This window comes from Coregonus clupeaformis, unplaced genomic scaffold (genome assembly GCF_020615455.1).
Source record: "Coregonus clupeaformis isolate EN_2021a unplaced genomic scaffold, ASM2061545v1 scaf0421, whole genome shotgun sequence".
Classification (NCBI taxonomy): domain Eukaryota; kingdom Metazoa; phylum Chordata; class Actinopteri; order Salmoniformes; family Salmonidae; genus Coregonus; species Coregonus clupeaformis.
In genome coordinates, this window is record NW_025533876.1 from 307479 (window position 1) to 329822 (window position 22344).

A 22344-nucleotide genomic window follows, 5' to 3' on the forward strand; every position below is an offset into this window, starting at 1 on the left:
AAGCGTGCACTTGGCATGCTGACTGAAGGAATGTCCACCAGAGCTGTTGCCAGATAATATAATGTTAATTTCTCTACCATAAGAAACGTTGTTTTAGAGAATTTGGCAGTATGTCCAACCGGCCTCACAACCGCAGACCATGTTTAACCACGCCAGCCCAGGACCTCCACATTCGGCTTCTTCACCTGCGGGATCGTCTGAGACCAGCCACCCGGACAGCTGATGTAACTGAGGAGTATTTCTGTCTGTAATAATGCCCTTTTGTGGGGGAAAAGCTCATTCTGATTGGCTGGGCCTGGCTTCCCAGTGGGTGGGCCTGGCTAGCAAGTGGGTGGGCCTATGCCCTCCCAGGCCCTCCCATGGCTGCGCCCCTGCCCAGTCAATCAATCAATCAATTTTATTTTATATAGCCCTTCTTACATCAGCTAATATCTCGAAGTGCTGTACAGAAACCCAGCCTAAAACCCCAAACAGCTAGTAATGCAGGTGTAGAAGCACGGTGGCTAGGAAAAACTCCCTAGAAAGGCAAAACCTAGGAAGAAACCTAGAGAGGAACCAGGCTATGAGGGGTGGCCAGTCCTCTTCTGGCTGTGCCGGGTGGAGATTATAACAGAACCATGCCAAGATGTTCAAAAATGTTCATAAGTGACAAGCATGGTCAAATAATAATCAGGAATAAATCTCAGTTGGCTTTTCATAGCCGATCATTAGAGTTTAAAACAGCAGGTCTGGGACAGGTAGGGGTTCCATAACCGCAGGCAGAACAGTTTAAACTGGAATAGCAGCAAGGCCAGGCGGACTGGGGACAGCAAGGAGTCACCACGGCCGGTAGTCCCGACGTATGGTCCTAGGGCTCAGGTCTCTCAGTTGGCTTTTCATAGCCGATCATTTAGAGTTGAAAACAGCAGGTCTGGGACAGGTAGGGGTTTCGTAGCCGCAGGCAGAACAGTTGAAACTGGAATAGCAGCAAGGCCAGGCGGACTGGGGACAGCAAGGTGTCATCATGCCCGGTAGTCCTGACGTATGGTCCTAGGGCTCAGGTTCTCAGAGAGAAAGAGAGAACGAGAGAATTAGAGAGAGCATACTTAAATTCACACAGGACACTGGATAAGACAGGAGAAGTACTCCAGGTATAACCAACTAACCCCAGCCCCCGACACATAAACTACTGCAGCATAAATACTGGAGGCTGAGACAGGAGCGGTCCGGAGACACTGTGGCCCCATCCGAAGAAACCCCCGGACAGGGCCAAACAGGAAGGATATAACCCCACCCACTCCGCCAAAGCACAGCCCCCGCACCACTAGAGGGATATCCCCAACCACCAACTTACAATCCTGAGACAAGGCCGAGTATAGCCCACAGAGGTCTCCACCACAGCACAAACCAAGGGGGGGGCGCCAACCCAGACAGGAAGATCACGTCAGTAACTCAACCCACTCAAGTGACGCACCCCTCCCAGGGACGGCATGAAAGAGCACCAGCAAGCCAGTGACTCAGCCCCTGCAACAGGGTTAGAGGCAGAGAACCCCAGTCATGTGAAATCCATAGATTAGGGCCTAATGAATTTATTTCAATTGACTGATTTCCTTAAATGAACTGTAACTCAGTAAAACCGTTGAAATTATTGCATGTTGCATTTATATTTTTATATTTTTGTTCAGTATATTGTAAGGTAGGCTGACAAACCTTAGTTGATTTCCAAACTGTATCAAGGGTTGATAGAGGCTTTTCCCGATGACACAAAACATGTAAAACAATGATGATAATGAATGGATACAGATATGTTTGAATGCCCATTCATGTTCATATAATCTCAGACATAAACTACTGCAGTTTAAGACCATCCATAGAACATACTATATGACAGAGAAACTGAATATCATGCACTCAGAAATGTAATTCCTCTGCTGGAGGTGTAAAACACAAAAGGGGACATATTTGCATATGTTGTGAAGGCTGGCTGAATTCTGGCAAAGAGTATGTAGTTTTATCGCAGCATGTCTACAGATTCTCTTTTCTACCTGTTTTTTTTTTGCTTGGAAATGTAGACACTAGAGACTTATCATAAGAAACTGTGTAACCTAGCATTTATAGCAGCTAAGAAATGCCATGCCATTAATTGGAAGGTTGATTGTCCTCCCACAATGTCACAATGATGGCAGAAATGTCAAGTTATATATCACTAGATTTGATTTATTACACGTTTCAAGGTATACTGTGCAAATTTCATAAGGTCTGGATGCCTTATATGGAATACTGTACGACAAAAGGAGTCTGTATTGAAAACATGCCCAAGTCAGGGGAGATACCTATTTAGGCAATCCCTAGCTGCTGGGCTGCTCAGTCCTGGCCCTGGGGGTCTGCCTCACTGTTGGTTGTCACTCTGGCCTTGGCCTAACACACCTGAAACCAATAATGAATCTTTCACTAAGATCCTAAAGCTGAGTGGGGTGTGTTGGGTTGTGGACCCCTAGGGGCAGGACAGGGGGCGATCCAGCTATATTGTGTGCAAGTAAAAAGAGCTCTACAGTACTATTATGCCTATGATATGAATTACAGTGCCCTCCATAATTATTTGGACAGGGAAGCATTTTTTTTGGGCTCTATACTCCAAAGGTTTGGATTTTAAATCAAACAATCACTATGAAGTTAAAGTGCTGACTGTCAGCTTTAATTTGAGGGTATTTTTCATCAATATCGGGTGAACCGTTTAGAAATTACAGCACTTTTTGTACATAGTCCCCCCATTTTAGGGGAGCAAAAGTATTGGGACAAATGCACTCATTAAAGTTGTAAAAGGTTAAGTATTTGGTCCCACATTTATAGCACGCCATGACTACATCAAGCTTGTGACTATACTTATTTGTTGGATGCATTTGCTGTTTGTTTTGGTTGTGTTTCAGATACTTTTTTGCCCAATAGAAATGAATGGTAAATAATGTATTGTGTCATTTTGGAGTCACTTTTATTGTAAATAATAATAGAATATGTTTCTAAACACTTCTACATTAATGTGGATGCTACCATGATTACGGATAATTCCGAATGAACTGTGAATAATGATGAGTGAGAAAGTTACACCCACAAATATCATACCCCCAAGACATACTAACCTCTCACCATTACACTAACAGGGGAGGTTAGCTAGCATTTTTTTTTGGGGGGGTGTATGATATTTGTGCGTCTATAACTTTCTCACTCATCATCATTATTCACGATTCATTCAGAATTATCCGTAATCATGGTAGCATCCACATTAATGTAGAAGTGTTAAGAAACATATATTCTTATTTACAGTAAGTGACCCCAAAAGGGTCATATTAGATTGTATAGAAATGCAGGAAATGAGCTTTAGATGCCCCAAAAATTGGCTAAGATGGTTGACCTTACTGAGGTGATGTAGATGGAATAAAGTCACTATATTGTATTCTATTTGATTCTACTCTGTTCTTGCTAACACACTTATTTCTAAACAAATCTGCTCTCAGCTTAAAATATACAGATACAGTGATCCCTCGCCACTTCGCGGTTCACTTATCGCGGATTCGCTATTTCGCGGATTTTCATAATGCATTTTTTTTTTTGTGCATTGTGCTCTGCATTCTGATTCGCTAAAAACTCACTCCCGCTTCTTGTATCAAAACATGCTACGAATTGTGCTATCATTTTGTCGTCTCGTGCAGTTATGTGTACGTACATAAAACAGCTTGGCAAATTTACATTAAGTTGGCCAAATTATCTTGTAATTTCGAACATCTCCTAATGAAATGGGACCCTTTGATGAGCCGTTCGTTACAGTTCTCCAACGTAATCGATGGTGGCATGTCGGTGTACAAGGATCTTTTTGCAAAGAAGAAAAAAGAGCGACAACAGCTGCCTATCACTATGTTCTTCTCCCGAACAAACACACCTGCACCGCGGGCTTCAGAAGAAGAGAACACTGCAGAGCGCAGTCAGGATGCAGCGGCCCAGTCTGAAGAGCAGTGAAACGGCCTACACGTGAGTCACTGTATTTGTATACATGTAATAGTTGCTAATTGTAAAAAAAAAAAAGTTTTCTATTTCGCGGATTTCACTTATCGCGGGTCATTTTCGGAACGTAACCCCCGCGATAAACGAGGGATTACTGTAGTACTGTATTTCAATGAACAGCGCACATACCATTTTTTATTTAGCCACACCCTATGAGCTATGACGCCACCCAATGACATCCTTTCTCTTCAATGTAAACGGAAATGAAAAGTGACCAAGAACAATTTCAACGTTATCATTTTTATTGTTGTTATTTAGACATTTATTCAACCCCTTGAACTCAAACTATGACTCATTTAACTGCGCAGCATCACATACTTACCCCAGGTAGTGTTTAATTCGCGTTGGAGACAGGACTTGGTTGATAGATGTTATCTAGGTAACGTTAGCTACCTAGCTGCTAACAATGGCTAACTGTATGGTTTTTCACACTCAAATAGCCTCCATTATGGAGGTGCTAGCGAATGCAGCCGTAGCTGACATATGTAAACTCGTAGACGACGACTATGCAGTGTTTCGTTTGGAAATTTCTCAAAGCCAAAAAGAAAACAGGGCATTGCGGAGGAAATTACAGCTACTCGAACTGAAGGTGGCACGGGAGCGCGTCCTCGCAAGTCGACCCAGTAGTGTCAAGATCCTCGACCGCTACAGAGGAATGGCAAGAGGTACATTTAGCAGAAGGCCAAGGCTGCACGGCCTGTCGCTGTTCATATATAGCTCAGTGCCTGTCGCCTGTGTTCAGATGTGTTACCCAGAATTGGGTCATGGTCAGTTTTTGGATAATATGCAATAATTCCCCTGATTACTTAGCTGTCTTGCACAAATACACTATTATATTCTAACCATATTCTTGATTTACTGCATTTCCTATTATGTACTCAATAAAAACAATGTGATGCATGGAACATAATCAATCCATCTATAAATAGTATATCAATAAGTTATGCAAATTGTTACCTTACATCCTTGCAAATTCTAGACATTGTCAAAACTGTCAATAATGTACAATATAGCATTTACCATTGACAGTACCTAACCTTACCACCTCTTTTACCCCAATCACTCTCTCAGGTGAAGGACATCTCACTGGAGGCCACAGGAGCTTTGTGAAGACAGCGGGACACAATACATGGAGAGATGACCAACCAATCACTGTTGATGAGGGGAGTGGAACCTCAACCCAGCACGTTATTGTGATAGAGGTTAGGGTAATAGTGTTGCATTAAAGTTACAGTACATCAAATGTGACCAGTTTATTTCAGAAAGGCTCCCCTCAGCTATTAATTTGCTTACATTCTAATTGATCTGCCATAGGGGAGCTTGTGAGACTTCCCTACAACAATGTTATCCGATGCTTGTGTCAGTCTGCAGATGCAGAGGCTGCAGGTCCTGGGGTCAAGCAGGACAGGTCTGAAGGAGAGGAGGACCCAAGGCAAAGCAGAGACATCCAGACTGGAGTGGTTGGAGCGCCCTATAAAGCCATGGAGGACCCCACCACCGCTGCGCCCCAGCCCAGGACCCGATGCAGCATCACGGAGGTCAGTGGAAGGCCCGACGCCATCCTCAAGTCAGAGACAGACACTGAGACTTTAACTGTTACACACAGGCTCTTACACACAGGATCTGACCACAGATCAGACCCAGAGAGACTGGGGCTGGGGCCACTGGGCTGTCCTCCTGCTCCAGGCTCAGAGTATTTACCGGTATTTCACAAGAGCCAGAGGATGGTTCATTCCCATGGGGATGGCTATGGTGACGCGTTAGACACTGGCAGTGATGATCCGTCTTGTTCTTACACTACAGAGATGAACCCTGGCAGCATGCACTTGGGTTTAGAGACACAGACTGATCTGTCTAGAGGGGACTGGAACCAGTACAGTAGTAGTCTACACTCTGAAGGGTGCCTAGATAAGAAAGGGGAGGTTATAGTTGTAGATGATGTGACTGTGAAAGTGGAGGGCGATGTGACTGTGAAAGTGGAGGGCGACGCTCCTCTGACATGGAATGCAGACGAGACTCACTTAGGAGAAGGACACTCTCAGGGCAACACCAGTGACTTTTTAGACTACAGGGAAAGCATAGAAACAAATGGAAATGTCGTGACCCACTCCCCTTTGCACGCGTTCAGGGATCGCGACCCAGTGTCCACATCGATGGCACCTTCCGATTCCCAAGGCCGCGTCCTTTTCGATCAGGTATTGAACTCAAATGACAGGGCTAGAGCCCAGGCTCAGGGAGGGGGAGCAACATCAGGCGGTAGTAAAGAAAAACGGTTCCTCTGCACGTTCTGTAACAAAGGCTTCAGCTGCCCCCAAAAGATGGAGATCCACCAGAGGGTCCACACAGGGGAGAAACCCTTCAGCTGTACCCAGTGTCATATGCGCTTCGCCCAGGCTCGTGACCTGAAGAGGCACCAGAGGGTCCACACAGGGGTGAAACCCTACAGCTGCCCCCAGTGTGAGAAGCGGTTCTCCCGCCAGGATCATCTGAAGATGCACCTGAAGGTCCACACAGGAGAGAGGCCGTTCGCCTGTACTCACTGCGGGAAGAGGTTCTCAGAGAGGAGATACCTCAGGATACACCAGCAGAAAAACCATTCCACTCTATAACATAGAAGTTAACCATTCCACTGGATAGCTTAGAACAAACCTTGCATTAAAGACAAAGATTAATTTTATTTGTTTGCAGCAGAAAAGATCCACAGATGCATTTGGAATAACGAGAGTTAAGCCCAGTTCAGATACAACAGCCGACATGAGACGAGATAAAACTAGCTAGTTTTAGAATGTTATACAACAGCTGACCAAAGACAAGGCATTCAGATCAAGAAGATGAGAAGTGCAGTTGAGACTGTTTCCACGGTAACGGTGCCACTTTACAATGACATGATGAAACAAAGTTGGCACTTGTAGCAAGTGAGCGGCATGAAATACATGCACCAGAAACAGGGTACACTTTGGGCCCAATCCCAATTTAGGAATTTATGCCTTTCCTACGAACTTGTCAGTATTTGGTATTCAGACTTACCTTATTCAGTCGCGTAATGCACTCTGCAGGCGTGGCTACCTTGCGCGCTCTGAATACATTCATCTTACATTAACATTTTTAGTCATTTAGCAGACACTCTTATCCATTTTCATAATTTTTCTTACTGGTACCCCGTGGGAATCGAACCCACAACCCTGGCGTTGCAAGTGCCATGCTCTACCAACTGAGCCACACAGGACCTTTTTCCGCCTAAGCCATCCCTTTAAATATGGTGTACCTTTTGAATTAGAATTTTGTCGACAGGCTCAATCGAATACATTGAGAGAATGTGGTCAGAATATAGGGATCATTGAAAGAAAGCCATCTATGCATATTCATCAGAAACTCCATTTAAATATATGCATACTCGTCTCTGTTTTAGCACCAACTGGTAGATTTAAAAATACTCTGATCTTGTAGAATATTTAGGCACATTTTTGGGTTAGGACAGTATGTATGAATAAAAATAAACGGTTTGGACAGCCTTTATGCACAAAATATATTGATGAATAAAAAATGGTGGTTTGATTCATCCTGAAAGTTCAATCTATAAAATATAGGAAGGTGGGAAAAAAGTGTACAATAGGGATTGAACAATAATCCTGTAAATTTACCCTAATTCTCACTAATCATGGAACTGTATGACAACAGTCCAGTCGTCGTGAACCGTGCTCCAGGTTTAAATAAATAGGAATTTGTAAATAAGAATTTGTTCTTTACTGACTTGCCTAGTTAAATAAAGGTTAAATAAAAAATTTAATTAAACTGCTACGTGTGGTCTGAGTTCCATAATGATTCAAATAGGCTACATGTCCCAAATTATTGCACAACATTAGCCTATTATGAGCCACTAATGCTAGCGACCCTCACAAACAATTTACAAGGATGTTACAGAGGACAGAATGGTAAACGGAATGAAATGATGCAAAAATAAATGTATGTGGGTATTACTGACGGTGATCCCGATAGTGGCTGATATTTAACATGATACAAATTGTAAAATAAAACAGAGAAAAGCCCGGGCATATAATCTAAACATTCTAAAGCGCATGCATCTACTCGGCAGGTTCAGCCCTACAGAAGCCTATAGTTTGGGTCTCCAAATTTCATCCACGCAAATTATGAGGGCACACAATTAAAATTCTGAATAACGGTAGCGCTATTTATATCTTATTATTATCTTATCTTATTTCACTGTGGAAAAGGGGCTGAAATACATGTGATGTTATGATTTTTAATTTGCTTCCATATGGCTGGTTTCACATTAGTCTCCAGGGATCATAAGGAAAAATAATCTAAAACAATTTCTATGTGTATTTACAATCCCCTTCAAACGGATTACTAATTTACCTAGCTCTTATCAATAGCGCTTATCAATTTATAAATTGCAGTGCATGGAGAATGCTGTTATTTCTATCAGAAAAAAAGAATGTCGATGCTTTTTCCACTTGGAATATGGCAGGTTCACTCGACCTTATTCATTGTTTCCTCCCGCGTAAAGTGGTGGAATTAAGTGAAGTTCAGAATACGGCCTATCTGGACACAGCTCCGCCACAACTTCATTTATTTGAGCTCCACAAACAAATAGTGGGTGAATAGCATGCTATTCTCATGCTTAAGTTCAAGGTCAGAATACGTATTAGTTCCATTTACGCGTGCTTAAATCGGGTCGGAATTGGGGCCAAAGTGACTTGTAAGATAAATATCAACAAGATAGGCTAGCTATGTGCAGCAACATAGCTAGCTAGCTCTCTGCTTGGCTAGCTCCTTAAAACCGTCACGTCTCATATTATGTATGTGAACTTAACAGATTTCAGTGTTGAATATTCCTGGGTGGAATATTGCATCCAGACTTTGTGGGATATACAGTCGCTAGTGAAAGTCTACACACCCCTTGCACAGTCTTCACATTTTGCTGCCTTCAAATTAAATCTAAAAAGGGATTAAATGAGTTTCTTTCCTACTCATCTACACAACCTACTCCACATTTTCAAAGTGAAAGAACAATTATAGAACATTTTCCAAATGTATAACAAATAAAATAACGACCATGTCTTGATTGTGTATGTCTTCACACCCCAGAGTTAATACTTGGTGGAAGCACCTTTGGCAGCCAGTACAGCTGTGAATAATTTGGAATAAGATTCTACCAACTTTGCACAACTTTTAGGACAACATAAATTATATCCATTGTTTTTATCAAAATTTCTCAAGCTCACTAAATTTGGTTGGGAATCATTGATGGCGAGCAATATTCAAACCTTGTCTCTGCTTTTCAAGCAAATTAGGTCAGGACTGAGACTGGACCACTCAGCAATACTCAACACCTCTTGGAAAGTTATTCTGGTGTGTCTTTGGCATTAAATGTGTGTAATTGTACTGCTGAACAATAAAACATTATCCCAGGGTTAGGTTTTCAGAACTGAAGGGGGATTTCCTCTAACTTTTTACCTGGGCTTTGCTCCTTTCATATTTATTTTGATCCTGACAAAGTCCACAATCCCTGCCGGTGACAAGCATACCCATAACATAATGCTGCCACACTATGTTCTATAATCTTTCTTTCACTTTGAAAATGTGGAGTAGGTTGTGTAGATCGGTAGGAAAAACGTTCAATTTAATAATTTTATTTATTTAATTTTAAGGCAGAAAAATGTATAAACTGTGCAAGAGGTGTGTAGACGTTCACTAGGCACTTTATAAGGCATATATAAGTGCCTTGCAAAAGTATTCATCCCCCTTGGCAATTTTCCTATTTTGTTGCATTACAACCTGTAATTTAAATTGATTTTTATTTGGATTTCATGTAATGGACATACACAAAATAGTCCAAATTGGTGAAGTGAAATGAAAAAAATAACTTCTTTCAAAAATATTAATAACGGAAAACTGCATATGTATTCACCCCCTTTGCTATGAAGCCCCTAAATAAGATCTGGTGCAACCAATTACCTTCTAAAGTCACATAATTAGTTAGATTGCACACAGGTGGACTTTATTTAAGTGTCACATGATCTGTCACATGATCTCAGTATATATACACCTGTTCTGAAAGGCCCCAGAGTCTGAAACACCACTAAGCAAGGGGCACCACCAAGCAAGCGGCACCATGAAGACCAAGGAGCTCTCCAAACAGTTCAGGGACAAAGTTGTGGAGAAGTACAGATCAGGGTTGGGATATAAAAAAATATCTGAAACTTTGAACATCCCACGGAGCACCATTAAATCCATTATTAAAAAATGGAAAGAATATGGCACCACAACAAACCTGCCAAGAGAGGGCCGCCCACCAAAACTCACGGACCGGTCAAGGAGGGCATTAATCAGAGAGGCAACAAAGAGACCAAAGATAACCCTGAAGGAGCTGCAAAGCTCCACAGCGGAGATTGGAGTGTCTGTCTATAGGACCACTTTAAGCCGTACACTCCACAGAGCTGGGCTTTACGGAAGAGTGGCCAGAAAAAAGCCATTGCTTAAAGAAAAAAATAAGCAAACACATTTGGTGTTCGCCAAAAGCCATGTGGGAGACTCCCCAAACATATGGAAGAAGGTACTCTGGTCAGATGAGACTAAAATTGAGCTTTTTGGCCATCAAGGAAAACGCTATGTCTGGCGCAAACCCAACACCCCGAGAACACCATCCCCACAGTGAAGCATGGTGGTGACGGCATCATGCTGTGGGGATGTTTTTCATCAGCAGGGACTGGGAAACTGGTCAGAATTGAAGGAATGATGGATGGCACTAAATACAGGGAAATTCTTGAGGGAAACCTGTTTGTCTTCCAGAGATTTGAGACTTGGACGAAGGTTCACCTTCCAGCAGGACAATGACCCTAAGCATACTGCTAAAGCAACACTTGAGTGGATTAAGGGGAAACATTTAAATGTATTAGAATGGCCTAGTCAAAGCCCAGACCTCAATCCAATTGAGAATCTTTGGTATGACTTAAAGATTGCTGTACACCAGCGGAACCCATCCAACTTGAAGGAGCTGGAGCAGTTTTGCCTTGAAGAATGGGCAAAAATCCCAGTGGCTAGATGTGCCAAGCGTATAGAGACATACCCCAAGAGACTTGCAGCTGTAATTGCTGCAAAAGGTGGCTCTACAAAGTATTGACTTTGTTTTCTGTTTTTTTTGTCTTATTCCTTGTTTGTTTCACAAGAAAAAATATTTTGCATCTTCAAAGTGGTAGGCATGTTGTGTAAATCAAATGATACAAACCCCCCAAAAATCAATTTTAATTCCAGGTTGAAAGGCAACAAAATAGAAAAAATGCCAAGTGGGGTGAATACTTTCGCAAGCCACTGTAAGCCTAAAAATACTGTTACATATTGTGTTTGTACTGTGTAGGCTATATGATGTTCACTAATGCCTTTTTTATTACTTCCATTCAACGACTAAATTTTTTTCCCAAGACACTTTTAATGCGGAAATTAATGCAGTTTATCAAGTTCATGCAGATTTTGTGTATGTGTGGTTTTCATATGGTGTATTTTACAGATGCAATATGCAGAAATCATTCTGCCATTTCCTGGTTGCTAAAATTAGAATAGTTTGCCTAATTTCAATTTGTGACAAAACAAGCAGTCATTGTGTAGAGAATCATTGTACCATCTAAACTGCTGTGAAATATATTTTCCATAACCAAAAATATAGTATTTTCAGCTGTTTTTAAGCTGGTGTACAAAACCGAAAGTAAAAGACTCAAAAATGAAACTTAAGAAGGGGAACCATAGAAATAGCACACATAGAACAGATCTACCACTTCTTAGACTTTAGACAGATCTATAACTCACATGTCTATGTGAAGTTGGTCAGATCGCCCAAAAAGTTACATATTGCAGCATTAAAACTTGTTTATGTTTAATAAAAACAAAATGGGACTTTTTATTCTAAGACTTTCATTGAGACTTTCTTTAGGACACATCACATCTGATCTCACCCTATTCTGCATACACACAACAGCGCTTTATAACCATTATTGACTTACAAAATATACCTACAAAAACCCACACACTAACAAACACCTACTGTACACCACAAAACATATAAACGCAACATGTAAAGTGTTGGTCCCATGTTTCATGAGCTGAAAAATAAAATCCCAGAAATGTTCCATATGCACAATTTTGTTTACATCCCTGTTAGTGAGCATTTAATCTTTGCGAAGATAATCCATCCACCTGACAGGTGTGGCATATCAAGAAGCTGATTAAACAGCATGATCATTACACAGGTGCACCTTGTGCTGGGGGAAATAAAAGGCCACTCTAAAATGTGCAGTTGTGTCACACAACACAATGCCACAGATGTCTCAAGTTTTGAGGGAGCGTGCAATTGGCATGCGCTAAGGAGTATTTCTGTCTGTAATAAAGCCCTTTTGTCGGGAAAAAGTCATTCTGATTGGCTGGGCCTGGCTGCCAAGTGGCCCTCCCATGGCTGCACCTAATCAACAGCCTGATCAACTCTATGTGAAGGAGATGTGTCGCGCTGCATGAGTAAAATGGTGGTCACACCAGATACTGGCTGGTTTTCTGATCCACACCCCTACCTTTTTTTAAAGGTATCTGTGACCAACAGAAGCATATCTGTATTCCCAGTCATTTGAAATCCATAGATTAGGGCCTAATTTATTTATTTCAGTTGACAGATTTGCTTATATGAACTGTAACTCTGTAAAATCTTTGAAAATGTTGCATGCGTTTTATATTTTTGTCCAGTATAGTTTAGTTGGGTTTGGCTGATGACGACTTTTGACTTATCATAGGCAACTCATATTTACCCACAACATCATATTTATGTCCACCATGATGGGTTTAACAACAATGAAGTAATTCTGTAACTACAGTATAGGACTCAAACATAGTGGTGATGGGTAAACACGTACCTGAGGGAGTGTACAGTGAGGGAAAAAAGTATTTGATCCCCTGCTGATTTTGTACGTTTGCCCACTGACAAAGAAAAGATCAGTCTATAATTTTAATGGTAGGTTTATTTGAACAGAGAGAGACAGAATAACAACAAAAAAATCCAGAAAAACGCATGTCAAAAATGTTATAAATTGATTTGCATTTTAATGAGGGAAATAAGTATTTGACCCCTCTGCAAAACATGACTTAGTACTTGGTGGCAAAACCCTCGTTGGCAATCACAGAGGTCAGACGTTTCTTGTAGTTGGCCACCAGGTTTGCACACATCTCAGGAGGGATTTTGTCCCACTCCTCTTTGCAGATCTTCTCCAAGTCATTAAGGTTTCGAGGCTGACGTTTGGCAACTTGAACCTTCAGCTCCCTCCACAGATTTTCTATGGCATTAAGGTCTGGAGACTGGCTAGGCCACTCCAGGACCTTAATGTTCTTCTTCTTGAGCCACTCCTTTGTTGACTTGGCCGTGTGTTTTGGGTCATTGTCATGCTGGAATACCTATCCACGACCCATTTTCAATGCCCTGGCTGAGGGAAGGAGGTTCTCACCCAAGATTTGACAGTAAATGGCCCCGTCCATCGTCCCTTTGATGCAGTGAAGTTGTCCTGTCCCCTTAGCAGAAAAACAGCCCCAAAGCATAATGTTTCCACCTCCATGTTTGACGGTGGGGATGGTGTTCGTGGGGTCATAGGCAGCATTCCTCCTCCACCAAACACGGCGAGTTGAGTTGATGCCAAAGAGCTCCATTTTGGTCTCATCTGACCACAACACTTTCACCCAGTTCTCCTCTGAATCATTCAGATGTTCATTGGCAACTTCAGACGGGCATGTATATGTGCTTTCTTGAGCAGGGGGACCTTGCGGGCGCTGCAGGATTTCAGTCCTTCACGGCGTAGTGTGTTACCAATTGTTTTCTTGGTGACTATGGTCCCAGCTGCCTTGAGATCATTGACAAGATCCTCCCGTGTAGTTCTGGGCTGATTCCTCACCGGTCTCATCATCATTGCAACTCCACGAGGTGAGATCTTTCATGGAACTCCAGGCCGAGGGAGATTGACAGTTATTTTATGTTTCTTCCATTTGTGAATAATTGCACCAACTGTTGTCACCTTCTCACCAAGCTGCTTGGCGATGGTCTTGTAGCCCATTCCAGCCTTGTGTAGGTCTACAATCTTGTCCCTGACATCCTTGGAGAGCTCTTTGGTCTTGGCCATGGCGGAGAGTTTGGAATCTGATTGATTGATTGCTTCTGTGGACAGGTGTCTTTTATACAGGTAACAAACTGAGATTAGGAGCACTCCCTTTAAGAGTGTGCTCCTAATCTCAGCTCGTTACCTGTATAAAAGACACCTGGGAGCCAGAAATCTTTCTGATTGAGAGGGGGTCAAATACTTATTTCCCTTATTAAATTGCAAATCAATTTATAACATTTTTGACATGCGTTTTTCTGGATTTTGTTGTTGTTATTCTGTCTCTCACTGTTCAAATAAACCTACCATTAAAATTATAGACTGATAATTTCTTTGTCAGTGGGCAAACGTACAAAATCAGCAGGTGATCAAATACTTTTTTCCCTCACTGTATGTCTGTGTAATCTGTATCACCTGTCTCTTCCAGGAGGAGGAGGATCCAGAGGTGCTGCTGGTGAAGGAGGAGGGGTTTGAAGAGGGTCTGGGGAACCCTGAGGGGCCCATGGTCATGGAGGACAACCAGACTACACCTCCTCCTGAACCCACAGAGGAACCAGCTGAGCAGCACAGGACCACACACAGTCTCACTGAGGTGAGCCCACTGTGAACTACTATCTGAATGGGATTAGGTCAGGGCCCGTATCCACAAAGCCTCTCAGAGCAGGAAAGCTGATCGAGGATCAGTTTTTCCTTTTAGATCATAGTGAATGACTATGCAGACAGGTGGGGACCTGATCCTCGATCAGCACTTCTACTCTGAGACTCTTTGTGGATACGGGCCCAGGTCTTGATTAATTTTGTGTGGAACCATGCCTTTAAACCATTAAATAGTGTCAAGTAATCAAATCAACTAAGGTTTGCATAGTACTCATAGCAATCCCTCATTGCCCAATCACAACATGCTCCATAGCAGGGTGCTCATATCAGATTTCTTGATCCAACATCCTCTCACTCTGTATCTCTTACAGTCAGTAGACATGGAGGATGGGAAGCCTGATCTGCTGCTGGTCAAAGAGGAGACAATAGAAGACGGACCAGAGAGCATTGACCTGCTGAGTGGACTAAATATGGGGGAGCATGGTAAGGGAGAAATACATATAGCCTATTTTCTTCATTCAATACAACTTTACATATACAAACACACATTATAATGTATGAACTTGACCAGGTAATTGACAAAAAATAACTTGATATGTAGAGTTCTCTTCCATGTTTGTAAAGTCTATTTTCTAACCTCTTCTTGTAGGTGGTTGGCTGGAGGCTAACAGAGGAGACTGGGCGACCATCTTGGATTCCCAGACCCAGATGGGTGCAGCCAAGGGCCTAAGGGACAACATCACTGAGCAGGCCAGGACCAGAGGCGACATAGTGGAGGTCAGTGGATGGGACAGCGTCCTCAACTCTGGGCTGGGGAACAACACTGTTAACCACAACCAGAAACAGACAAGCGAACCCAAAACAACATCTGAACACGGTTTCCATGACAACAGACTGGCTACGACCAGGGCGAGGCATAGCTTTGGTCTGCGGGGACGGGAAGGTGTCGGTATGCGGCGGGAGAGAACACACACAGACTCGGCTAGCGATGATCCGTCCTGCTCCTATAGTTGTGATTCAGAGAGATTGATGGCACCTCAGGTGAACCCCCTAACAGATGCTGCTTTCAGCCTGCCTTCTATAGGATCTATCAACTGGAACATGGACCCTGCGACAACACAGACACTCCCTGGCCTTCGACCTCCTCACACTCTCCTAATGTTAAACCAGACCTCAGACAATGCCAGTGCCTCAACACTAAATGGCTACACAAGCCCATTGACAAATGACAGTAGTAGAGACGGAATCAGTAAAGTTGGCAGCGCAATAGAGAAGCGCTTCACGTGTTCGTTCTGTGGGAAAGCCTTCAGTTTCCCCCAACAGGTGGAGATCCACCAGAGGATGCACACGGGGGAGAAACCGTATGGCTGCCACCTGTGCCGGGCCACTTTCTCCCAATCGTCCAGCCTGAATAGGCACCAAAGAGTCCACACAGGGGAGAAACCCTTCAGCTGTACCCAGTGTAACATGCGCTTTGCCCATGCTGGCAACCTGAAGAGACACCAGAGGGTCCACACAGGGGAGAAATAATACAGCTGACCCCAGTGTGAGAAGAGATTCTCCTGCCAGCACCAGCTGAAGATGCACCTGAAGGTCCACACGGGAGAGAGGCTGTTCGCCTGTACACACTGCAGGAAGAGGTTCTCAGAGAGGAGCTACCTCAGGATACACCAGCAGAAAAACCATTCCACTCAATAACATAGAAAGTAACCATTCCACTCAATAGCTTCTGACGTTTAGATCAAACCCTGTATTAAAGACAAACATGAATTGTTGTCAGCAGAAAATATACTTTAGATTTTACCTTTATTTAAACAGGGAGTCACCATTGAGAAACTGAATGGAGCTAAGCAAAATCCTAGAGGAAAGCCTGGTTCAGTCTGCTTTCCACCAGACACTGCGAGATGAATTCACCTTTTAGCAGGACAGTAACCTAAAACACAAGGCCAAATCTACACTGGAGTTGCTTACCAGGAAGACAATTAATTTTCCTGAGTGGCCAAGTTACAGTTTTGACTTACATCTACTTGAGAATCTATGGCCAGACCTGAAAATGGTTGTTTTGCATTGATCAACAATCAATTTGCCAGAGCTTGATGAAGTTTAAAAAGAATAATGGGCAAATGTTGAACAATCCAGGTGTGGAAAGCTCTTTGAGACTTACCCAGGAAGACTCACAGCTGTAATCGCTGCCAAAGGTGCTTCTACAAAGTATTGGCACGGGTGTGAATACTTGTGTAAATGAGAGATTTCTGTATTTCATTTTCAATAAAATAAAAACATGTTTTCACTTTGTCATTATGGGGTATTGTGTGTAGATGGGTGAGGAAAAAATATCAATTTAATCAATTTTGAATTCAGGCTGTAACACAACAAAATGTGGAATAAGTCAAGGGGTATGAATACTTTCTGAAGGCACTGTAGACTTATCCAATGAGAGGGGACTGGAACCAGTACAGTAGGACTGTATACTCTGAAGGGTGCCTAGATAAGAAGGGGAGGGTCGTAGATGAGGTGGCTGTGAAAGTGGAGGGCGATACTGTTCTGACATGGAATTCAGACGAGACTCACTGACGACAAGGACACTTGCAGGGCAACACCAGTGACTTCTTAAACTACAGGGAAGCTTAGAGACATCCAAATGTCGCAACCCAATCCCCTTTACACTGCTCTTTCCATGGCGTAGACTGACCAGGTGAGTCCAGGTGAAAGTTATGATCCCTTATTGATGTCACTTGCTAAGTCCACTTCAATCAGTGTAGATGAAGGGGAGGAGATGGGTTAAATAAGTATTTTTAAGCCTTGAGACAAATGTGTGCCATTCAGAGGGTGAATGGGCAAGACAAAATATTTAAGTGCCTTTGAACGGGGTATGGTAGTAGGTGCCAGGCGCACCGGTTTGAGTGTGTCAAGAACTGCAATGCTGCTGGGTTTTTCACGCTGAAGTTTCCTGTGTGTATCAAGAATGGTCCACCACTCAAAGGACATCCAGCCAACTTGACACAACTGTGGGAAGCATTGGAGTCAACATATGCCAGCATCCCTGTGGAGTCCATGCTCCGACAAATTGAGGCTGTTCTGAGGGTAAAAGGGAGGGGTGCAACTCAATATTAGAAATGGTTCCTAATGTTTGGTATACTCTGTGTGTGTATATACAGTGCATTCTGAAGGTATTCAGACCCCTTGACATTTTTTTACGTTACAGCCTTTTTCTAAAATTTATTAAATTATTTTTTTTCCTCACCCCATAATGACAAAGCAAAAACAGGTTTTTAGAAATGTTTGCAAATGTATCAAATTTGAAAAACTGAAATATTACATTTATATAAGTATTCAGACCCTTTACTCATTACTTTGTTGAAGCACTGATTACAGCCTCGAGTCTTCTTTTGTAGGACACAACAAGCTTGGCACACCTGTATTTGGGGAGTTTCTCCTATTCTTCTCTGCAGATCCTCTCAAGCTCTGTCAGGTTGGATGGGGAGCGTCGCTGCACAGCTATTTTCAGGTCTCTCCAGAGATGTTAGATCGGGTTCAAGTCCGGGCTCCGGCTGGGCCACTCAAGGACATTCAGAGACTTGTCCCGAAGCCACTCCTGCATCGTCTTGGCTGTGTGCTTAGGGTCGTTGTCCTGTTGGAAGGAGAACCTTCGCCCCAGTCTGAGGTCCTGAGCGTCTGGAGCAGGTTTTCATCAAGGATCTCTCTGTACTTTGCTCCGTTCATATTTCCCTTGATCCTGACTAGTCTCCCAGTCCCTGCCGCTGAAAAACATCTCCACAGCATGATGCTGCCACCACCATGCTTCACCGTAGGGATCGTGCCAGGTTTCCTCCAGATGTAACGCTTGGCATTCAGGCCAAAGAGTTCAATCTTGGTTTCATCAGACCAGAGTATCTTGTTTGTCATGATCCTTTAGGTGCCTTTTGGCAAACTCCAAGCGGGCTGTCATGTGCCTTTTCCTGAGGCATGGCTTCCGTCTGTCCACTCTACCATAAAGGCCTGATTGGTGGATGGTTGTCCGTCTTGAAGGTTCTCCCATCTCCACAATTCCTTCGACCTCGTGGCTTGGATTTTGCTCTGACAAGCACTGTCAACTGTGGGACCTTATATAGACAGGTGTGTGCCTTTCCAAATCATGTCCAATCATTTGAATTTACCACAGTTGTAGAAACATCTCAAGGATGATCAATGGAAACAGGATGCACTTGAACTCAATTTCGAGTCTCATAGCAAAGGGTCTGAATACTTATAAAATATAAATAAGGTATTTCTGTTTTTTTAATTTGCAAAAGATTCTAACAACCTGTTTTCGGTTTGTCAGTATCGGGTATTGTGTGTAGCTTGATGAGGGGAAAAAATTATGTAATCCATTTTTGAATAAGGCTGTAACGTAACAAAATGTGGAAAAAGGGAAAGGGTCTGAAGCACTGTGTGTATACAGTGGGGGAAAAAAGTATTTAGTCAGCCACCAATTGTGCAAGTTCTCCCACTTAAAAAGATGAGAGAGGCCTGTAATTTTCATCATAGGTACACGTCAACTATGACAGACAAAATGAGAAAAAACATTCCAGAAAATCACATTGTAGGATTTTTAATGAATTTATTTGCATATTATGGTGGAAAATAAGTATTTGGTCAATAACAAAAGTTTCTCAATACTTTGTTATATACCCGTTGTTGGCAATGACACAGGTCAAACGTTTTCTGTAAGTCTTCACAAGGTTTTCACACACTGTTGCTGGTATTTTGGCCCATTCCTCCATGCAGATATCCTCTAGAGCAGTGATGTTTTGGGGCTGTCGCTGGGCAACACAGACTTTCAACTCCCTCCAAAGATTTTCTATGGGGTTGAGATCTGGAGACTGGCTAGGCCACTCCAGGACCTTGAAATGCTTCTTACGAAGCCACTCCTTCGTTGCCCGGGCGGTGTGTTTGGGATCATTGTCATGCTGAAAGATCCAGCCACGTTTAATCTTCAATGCCCTTGCTGATGGAAGGAGGTTTTCACTCAAAATCTCACGATACATGGCCCCATTCATTCTTTCCTTTACACGGATCAGTCGTCCTGATCCCTTTGCAGAAAAACAGCCCCAAAGCATGATGTTTCCACCCCCATGCTTCACAGTAGGTATTTATTTTTTATTTTTATTTTTCACCTTTATTTAACCAGGTAAGCCAGTTGAGAACAGGTTCTCATTTACAACTGCGACCTGGCCAAGATAAAGCAAAGTAGTGCAATAAAAACAACACAGAGTTACATATGGGGTAAAAAAAACATAAAGTCAGAAATACAACAGAAAATATATATACAGTGTGTGCAAATGTAGCAAGTTATGGAGGTAAGGCAATAAATAGGCTATAGTGCAGAATAATTACAATAGTATTAACACTGGAATGCTAGATGTGCAAGAGATGATGTGCAAATAGAGATACTGGGGTGCAAAAGAGCAAAATAAATAACAATATAGGGATGAGGTAGTTGGGTGGGCTAATTTCAGATGGGCTGTGTACAGGTGCAGTGATCGGTAAGGTGCTCTGACAACTGATGCTTAAAGTTATTGAGGGAGATAAGAGTCTCCAGCTTCAGAGATTTTTGCAATTCGTTCCAGTCATTGGCAGCAGAGAACTGGAAGGAATGGCGGCCAAAGGAGGTGTTGGCTTTGGGAATGACCAGTGAGATATACCTGCTGGAGCGCAGACTACGGGTGGGTGCTGCTATGGTGACCAATGAGCTAAGATAAGGCGGGGATTTGCCTAGCAGTGATTTATAGATGGCCTGGAGCCAGTGGGTTTGACGACGAACATGTAGTGAGGACCAGCCAACAAGAGCGTACAGGTCACAGTGGTGGGTAGTGTATGGGGCTTTGGAGACAAAACGGATGGCACTGTGATAGACTACATCCAATTTGCTGAGTAGAGTGTTGGAGGCTATTTTGTAAATGACATCGCCGAAGTCAAGGATCGGTAGGATAGTCAGTTTTACGAGGGCATGTTTGGCAGCATGAGTGAAGGAGGCTTTGTTGCGAAATAGGAAGCCGATTCTAGATTTAACTTTGGATTGGAGATTCTTTATGTGAGTCTGGAAGTTGAGTTTACAGTCTAACCAGACACCTAGATATTTGTAGTTGTCCACATACTCTAGGTCAGACCCGTCAAGAGTGGTGATTCTAGTCGGGTGGGCGGGTGCTAGCAGCGTTCGATTGAAAAGCATGCATTTAGTTTTACTAGTGTTTAAGAGCAGTTGAAGGCTACTGAAGGATTGTTGTATGGCATTGAAGCTCGTTTGGAGGTTTGTTAACACAGTGTCCAATGAAGGGCCAGATGTATACAAAATGGTGTCGTCTGCGTAGAGGTGGATCTGAGAGTCACCAGCAGCAAGAGCGACATCATTGATATACACGGAGAAAAGTGTCGGCCCAAGAATTGAACCCTGTGGCACCCCCATAGAGACTGCCATAGGTCCAGACAACAGGCCCTCCGATTTGACACACTGAACTCTATCTGAGAAGTAGTTGGTGAACCAGGCGAGGCAGTCATTTGAGAAACCAAGGCTATTTAGTCTGCCAATAAGAATGCGGTGGTTGACAGAGTCGAAAGCCTTGGCCAGGTCGATGAAGACGGCTGCACAGTACTGTCTATTATCAATCGTGGTTATAATATCGTTTAGGACCTTGAGCGTGGCTGAAGTGCACCCGTGACCAGCTCGGAAACCGGATTGCATAGCGGAGAAGGTACGGTGGTATTCGAAATGGTCGATGATCTGTTTGTTAACTTGGCTTTCGAATACTTTCGAAAGGCAGGGCAGGATGGATATAGGTCTGTAGCAGTTTGGATCTAGAGTGTCACCCCCTTTGAAGAGGGGGATGACCGCGGCAGCTTTCCAATCTCTGGGGATCTCAGACGTTATGAAAGAGAGGTTGAACAGACTAGTAATAGGGGGTTGCGACAATTTCGGCGGCTAGTTTTAGAAAGAAAGGGTCCAGATTGTCTAGCCCAGCTGATTTGTAGGGGTCCAGATTTTGCAGCGCTTTCAAAACATCAGCTGTCTGAATTTGTGTGAAGGAGAAGCGGGGGGGCATGGGCAAGTTGCAGCAGAGGGTGCAGAGTTGGTGGCCGGGTTAGTGGTAGCCAGATGGAAAGCATGGCCAGCTGTAGCAAAATGCTTGTTGAAATTCTCGATTATTGTAGATTTATCGGTGGTGATAGTGTTTCCTTGCCTCAGTGCAGTGGGCAGCTGGGAGGAAGTGCTCTTATTCTCCATGGACTTTACAGTGTCCCAAAACTTTTTGGAGTTAGTGCTACAGGATGCAAATTTCTGTTTGAAAAAGTTAGCCTTTGCTTTCCTGACTGCTTGTGTATATTGGTTCCTAACTTCCCTGAAAAGTTGCATATCGCGGGGGCTATTTGATGCTAATGCTGTACGCCACAGGATGTTTTTGTGCTGGTCAAGGGCAGTCAAGTCTGAGGAGAACCAGGGGCTATATCGGTTCTTAGTTCTGTATTTTTGAATGGGGCATGTTTATTTAAGATTGAGAGGAAATTACTTTTAAGGAACAACCAGGCATCCTCT

General features: G+C 43.1%; 1 protein-coding gene across 1 annotated transcript; it reads left to right on the forward strand.

Moving 5' to 3' along the window:
• The first annotated feature begins 5225 nt into the window (after positions 1–5225).
• On the forward strand, positions 5226–16642 carry LOC121556658 (oocyte zinc finger protein XlCOF7.2-like). The gene is given in 5 exon segments (XM_041870542.2): positions 5226–5237; positions 5400–5573; positions 14605–14769; positions 15146–15257; positions 15424–16642. Coding segments are annotated over 4 exon segments (1383 nt in total). The 5' UTR covers positions 5226–5237; positions 5400–5516; the 3' UTR covers positions 16473–16642.
• Positions 16643–22344: the final 5702 nt, after the last annotated feature.